General features: G+C 38.2%; 1 protein-coding gene across 1 annotated transcript; it reads right to left on the bottom strand.

Annotated features, from left to right (window-relative positions):
- Positions 1 to 232: 232 nt before the first annotated feature.
- On the bottom strand, positions 233 to 6,472 carry LOC309474692 (keratin, type II cytoskeletal 8). The gene is made up of 9 exons (XM_082137266.1): positions 4,419 to 6,472; positions 3,093 to 3,301; positions 2,938 to 2,998; positions 2,484 to 2,579; positions 2,096 to 2,260; positions 1,842 to 1,967; positions 1,362 to 1,582; positions 1,213 to 1,256; positions 233 to 1,082 (listed from the first exon to the last, which is right to left on the bottom strand). Exons 1-9 carry the CDS (start codon positions 4,695 to 4,697, stop codon positions 823 to 825), a joined length of 1,461 nt encoding a protein of 486 aa, XP_081993392.1. The 5' UTR covers positions 4,698 to 6,472; the 3' UTR covers positions 233 to 822.
- Positions 6,473 to 6,714: the final 242 nt, after the last annotated feature.

The raw sequence follows: 6,714 nt of genomic DNA, 5'->3' as shown, positions 1-6,714 counted from the left end.
TTCTAGCCTATTTCATAACTGACTGTCAAGCAGCGTCACCATGATTTTGCCAAGTAAGACATATTCCTGGATCAACATATTTAGTTGATCCTGGAACAACATTCCTGTCTGAAAATTTTGTCGTAAACCAAATCCTACCCCTAAACATAACTCTACCCATTACTTATCACACAAAAGGAAATGATTGGTGAATAACACTGATGTTGGAGCACCTAACCCTGGCTGTAAGCCTAAACTTGACATAAACTGTAAACTTGTCTCTCAAATCTGATTGGTTGATTGGAATATTGTTCCAGGATCAACAAAGATGTCAATCCAGGAACGTCACAATCACCGTCAAGCAGACTGTATAAAGTCATATATTATATGCGAATACATTTTCTTCATATTTCTGCTGCATCAGTGTTAGGCTTTCTAGACTAGAGCACATAAAATAAAGCATAAAGACTTCAAAACTCATGGTCGAAAATGAATTCATTTATTTTTTGCTCTATTCACTTTATTTGAATACAATAGTAATCAGAAAAGTGCACAAAGGATGTTTCTCCAATTGTTTTAATGTGCTTAGAGTGACAGACATCAAGTCATTTTTAGTTATATGGAGTAAAGTAGAAATAAGAGAATACATGAGTATTATGTAGGGCCATAAAAATGTACAATATATTTAATATGATATACTGTATAACTGTAATTCATTTTGATCTGCCACACCTTAGCAACAGATTCTAAACTCGACATGCTAATGGAGCCCAGGGTGGAGGCCAACCTATAAATCTGATCCTGGGCCCTGTACACAAGACAATCCTTTCATCTGTTCTTCCGTCATTCAAAAACATCTTCCTCTAGTTTGCCTGCAGACTTATCCATCACTTGCATACTTCCCTCTATAGCTGCAAGTTTGTTCTTACTGGTGATGATGGTGGTCTTTGTGCTTTTGGTAACAGTGGCAGTGCTGCTGACGAAGCTGCTAGCGCTGTCACACTTAGCAGTCGTGACTTCCTTCTTAACCAGGCCTGTGTTCTGAACATCTTTCCCAGCACTTTGGGATGAGAAGTGGCTTCTTTCAATGTCATAGTTCAACGCTAAGAAAAAAGGACATAAAACAGTCACAAATGCTGGTCAAATGCAGCGTCTTACGTGGGTAGCTGATGTGAAATACGTCTAAAAGCATGTATATTAAAAGAAATGCTTTATGTGCCTAAAGAAACTCACAGTTTGGTTTAGAGATGGAGAAAGTCTGGAATGAATTATACATTCTGTGAAGGAACACACAAAAAGTACATGACGTTAATAGGAGTCCATTGTGATTCACTAAAGTTTCATAGTATTAAACGATCAGTGATGTCTCAAGCTGCACCCACCTGCTCTCTTCTCCTTCCAGGAGTTTCCGATAGGTGGCAATCTCAATGTCCAGAGCCAGTTTGATGTTCATCAGTGACTGGTATTCGCGCACCTGACGAGCCATATCTTGTTTAGCTCTCAGAAGAGCTGCTTCCAGCTCCTGCAGACGGAGTTTTGCATCTTTCACAGCTAGTTCACCACGTTCTTCTGCTTCTTTAATCTGCACCTCATAGTTTGAATGCTAAAATAAGAGGAGACAAAAGATTACATCCTTCCCACCTTCTGGCACATAAAACTTGAGATCAATTGGGATTAATTGAGATCATCTGAGATTAACTCACATAATACACTTTACTTAGCTTCACCTTTGCTTTATTCTTGTCAAATGTCACCCAAAAAAATCAAGCTCTAAGTATGCTGTGCATTGTTTACTGACATTTTGAAGTATTAATATATATATATATATATATTTTGACAGTTGGCCCTGAATGAGTTCTTACCTGTCCCTTTATAAGTTCCATCTCAGAGTGTATACGTGCAATTATTCGGTTGTACTCTGCGATTTCAGCCTTTGTGCTTTTCAGGTCATCCCCATGTTTGGTTGCCGTCAACTGCATTTCTTCATACTAACATTTTATAGCAGACATGAACAGTCATGTACAGACACATAATTGTGATAATACAATAAAATAAGCATGTTTAAAAATGTGTGATTTGTGACATGCACACACACAATGCAAGAATGTTAACTCGCCTTCTGTTGGTACCAGCTCTCTGCCTCAGCACGAGTGCGACTGGCAATGTCCTCATACTGAGCACGGACTTCAGCCACAATGGAGTCCATGTCCAGGTTTCTGCTGTTGTCCATCTCTACAACAACTGACGTGTCCTTGATCTGAGTCTGGAGCTCACGCAATTCCTATAAACATGGAACAAGAATTACTGAAAACACTCATTCTGAATCTTGTTTATGCATCCATTTACCACTATTTTTGAAGGTTTACATTGCTTACACGCAATACGTTTTATAAGCTCTTATGAGTTATGTTTTACGATCAGTTAACTTAATACATTCTATCTGCAAAGTGAATATGTGACTGTAGCAAAAGATTTATTAGAAACGTGAAGGGAGTGAATGTTACCGCCTCGTAAATCTGCCAAAGGAAGTTGATCTCATTTGTTAGGTTATCCAATTTGCTTTCCTGCTCCACTTTATTCAGGTATGCACCATCAGCATCCTAACATAAACATAAAACAGTACAAAATATATTTCTAATAATAGAATTATGGTAATCATAATTAGTTGTCAAGTTTTTATGGCCTGGTTTCACAGACAGGGCTTAGATTAAACCAGGATTAAGCCTTAGTTCAATTAGGGCATTTAAGTAGCTTTTATAAATGTGCCTTAGAAAAAAACATTACTGGTGTGCATCGTGAGACAAAACAATGGCACTGACATATTTTAAGATTTGTCAGTGCAAGTTGCTTTCAGTTAAAAAGGCTCAAACATGCATTTTAGTCTGGGATTATCTTAAACCTTGTCTGTGAAACTGGGGGTAAAAGTATTTGATCTGTGTGCACTTATTTTGTGCTGACCTTTTTAAGCAGCACAAATTCATTGTCAGAATCATTCCGTTTGTTAATTTCATCTTCATACCTGAGGATAAATGTACAAAGTTAGTGTGGAACGTCCTTAAACTCTTTAATGTACAAACACGCAAGATTTGTGCAGATGTTTCCAATGCTCTCACTTGATCTTGAAGTCATCTACCAGGCTGGTCATGTCCTTCAGCCCAGACTCCAGACGCAGCTTCTCATTACCCATACCATCCAGATGTCTGCGCAGGTTAGCAATGTAGCTCTCAAACATAATATCAATGCTGGATTGGCGACTGGTCTGTTCCTGTAGGAGACTCCATTTAGTCTCCAGCATCTTGTTCTGCTGTTCCAGGAACCGCACCTGGGGGAAGACAAGAAGAGTGAAAGAGAGAGAGAGAGAGAATTTACAGTTATTAAATATAAATATAACACATGCATATGGGTATTGACATATGACATAGACATAAATTAACTTTTTTTCAACACATCGAGATTTAGATAAAAATTTGTATAAACCTTTGTCAGGGTGTGTTGAATTTAACACAAATGAAAACAAGGCTGTGAGCGAAAAACTTAGTCATTGCAATGGCACGAACCTAGATGAAAAATGTAATTTTCATATGCCATAACTATCAGAACTGTTTTATGGAGTTTCTATCAACTAAAAGTGTTTCCTCAGCTGAACAATTGTAATGTTAAACAACAGTAAAATCCATTAAACACACTGTGCTTCTCTGTACACTGTATACTTCACTGTACCGCCTTGTTTTAACGTTTTTCAAAAAATAAATATGCCATTAGGTCTATGTTAATGGATATATTTTAGATACTGTAACTGGTCACTTTTTAAGAAAAATATATATTTTTGCAATAAAATGTAAATAATTGTTTTAAAAAAAAATTGTAGTTCACTTAAATAGTCATGCAGAGTTTCAAATGAAATGTTAAATGCAGCCTAAGTGCAAATGTCTTTCTGTCCTTTACCTCACAGATTATGTGAGTTCAAAGATGTGTGCACAGATAGGTGTGTGTGTGTGTGTGTGTGTGTGTGTGTGTGTGTGTGTGTGTGTGTGTGTGTGTGTGTGTGTGTGTGTGTGTGTGTGTGTGTGTGTGTGTGTGTGTGTGTGTGTGTGTGTGTGTGTGTGTGTGTGTGTGTGTGTGTGTTTTCCATAAAGGTATGTATAAGGGAGCGGCCGTTGCACCTGATAGTAAACTGATATTAACCCAAAAAACGACAAAGGTGTGTTTATGGCAGATAATGGACATTGCCCCTTCAGGTAAGTCAGTGAAGTGGGGGTCCTGCTAAAATATGACACTGATAGGACTGGACCTACTGTTACTGACGTATTATTACAACCACATATTTCCTCACACCAGCATATGAACCACACACACGCACAGGCACTCGGTTAGAAGTGAAAATATAAAAGGTCCATGCAAAAGGTTAAAATGAAGACAAGATGAAGGAAGTAACTTACTTTGTCAATAAATGAAGCAAAACGGTTGTTGAGCGTCTTGATTTGCTCTTTCTCGTCAGTCCTAATGGCCTGGATGTTTGGGTCAATCTCCAGGTTCAGAGGTGCCAGAAGACTTTCATTGACCTTTACAGCTGTAATTGGAGGGCAGAGAACAGGACTGGAGCCCCAACCTTCCCTCGAAACCATCCCTGAACGGGCGAGGGGGGTCCGCCTGTTGCTCCTCACACCCGCTGAGGAGTGACTGCTGAAAGACCTCATGGTTTTCTTCGTGTTCAGCATCTCTGGACAACACAGAAGTCAGAGTTGGAGAGGACAGAGAGTTGAGGGGTCGGAGTGGTGGGATGACAGACGTGCCCTCAAACTCTTATATGGAGTGAAGGGAGTGGCTCAAGACCAGCTTATTGGTCAAGAAACAATTTTCAAGATATGTATGGAGAGTTATGGGGTTAAACATCAAAAGGACAATCCTACAGTTATACATTAACTGCTTCACTTATCCCTGAACAAAGGGGAAATGCTTAGAATACTCCAAAACTTACGTAATTTGTTTGGTGAAATCTGAACATGCTAAGACACCATGAAGCAAATCTATTTACTTTGCATCCTTAATTGAGATGAGAGCACAGAAACAATAGATCCAGGATCAGCCAAAAATATTATGTCAATTATTAAGAAACAAAAAACCTATAACTGCACAAAATAAAGTGTAAAACATTTCACGAGTGCATAACTAGTATATGAGTGTTCACGTATGATATTTGACAGCTTTAGTTCTATATCCACCCTTTTAGAATGGATCATTAATTGCTGACTTGAGCCTGTCCCCACTTATCAACAAATGCAAAAACAATTACCCTTTAAACTCATTATAAAAACAAGTCTGATTTCCCCTCGTATCCTCCTCCATACAAACACTCCATTGGTTGGTTGTATGTTGGACTTTTCCGGAGGCAAAAGGCATAATGGGTTGATCCATCCAACTTGTTGTAAAGATAACAGCCCAAGACTTTCAACTGCTGGGTGCATATTTCTGGCTAAGTTACAGTCTAACTTCAGTCTAACTGCAGCCAACTCTTTACCTGTGACCTCCACACCATAGTATAGGCCTATAGCGACATATATTCATATAATGTTATTAAGAATTTAATATGTTCTTGTAAACCTACAGAAAAAGCATTCCGATTTTTTTCTAGATCTCTAAACTATGAATCAGCAGCAAAGACACGATTACGGTCCCTGGATAATAGCACCTATTAAAGGGAGGGTCCACCCAAAAATGAAAAGTCAGTCATTATTTATTCACCCTCATATCGTTTCAAACCCTGTATGACTTTTTGACTTTTTCAAACCTGTATGAATCATCTTTTGTGTTCAGCAGAAGAAAGAAATGCATAAACATTAGCAACAACATGAGAGTGAGTATACGATGACAACATTTTCATTATTAGATAGACTTTCCCTTTAAATGTATCAGCTTCCCAAATTTCTACCAACCCACACCCCTTATTCTACTAACCCTAACAGTCTACTAATACTCAACTAATACTCCAATGAGAGTTAGTTGACATGTAGGTAAGCGTTATTTATAGTCAACAGAATGTCTAATGTCTAAATAAAAATAAAGGGTATACCTAAGTTATGGCCTTTAAGACAATATTTTATATTTATACTCATTATGTACGTGTATCATGTTCATGTTGTTCCTGCGTGTAATTTATAGGGGAGAGGTCTATGTACTTTTGTCATAAAAATGTCTAAATCTTTTGTTCCCCTTTTTCATGGTCACATGCCACTGAAGACACATTTCAGTTCTCCTCTGCTAATGCAGGTTAATGCAGAATAAAGGCAGTTGATTACCTGTCTTTTCTTCATAGGTGAGAGAAAACTTACAGCACTGGTACAGTGATTGTGAGCGGCTTGACGTGACATTACAAAACCGACTAATATCAGACGCTTACCGTGTAGACAGGCAGTAGACGTTGCACTCGTTTGTAAGATTAGATATAAAAGTGCAATGACTGTTACTTTTGCTAGCAAGGAGGATTCTCTCCTATGGTCAAACAGACTCTGTAGGAACTTGAGCTGAACTCAACAAACAACTTGTATGCGAACTGTATGCGATTAGATGTGACAGTCTAGACATATGATACTCAAAATGAGAAATTATTGAACAAATATTGCATTTTACAGGAATACAACACAATGCAAGACTATGCCAGCAGGGACTAACTGCCAAGTTAACAACGGTCACAAAAGTCTACAAAGAAACCTGGAGAGGAAAAATGATGAGAAAACA

The sequence above is a fragment of the Leuciscus leuciscus genome (genome assembly GCF_965113295.1).
Source record: "Leuciscus leuciscus genome assembly, chromosome: 14".
NCBI classification, from domain to species: Eukaryota; Metazoa; Chordata; class Actinopteri; order Cypriniformes; family Leuciscidae; genus Leuciscus; species Leuciscus leuciscus.
This window is presented reverse-complemented; position numbering and strand designations above follow the sequence as displayed.

Bases quoted from the DNA above. Each gene is read 5' to 3' on its own strand.
- LOC309474692 (XM_082137266.1), bottom strand. From the start codon at position 4,697: ATGCTGAACACGAAGAAAACCATGAGGTCTTTCAGCAGTCACTCCTCA. The intron at 2,261-2,483 runs GTAACATTCACT...CCATGTTTATAG, and splicing joins TTTGGCAGATTTACGAGGCG to GAATTGCGTGAGCTCCAGAC. The intron at 1,968-2,095 runs GCGAGTTAACAT...ATAAAATGTTAG, and splicing joins AGAGCTGGTACCAACAGAAG to TATGAAGAAATGCAGTTGAC.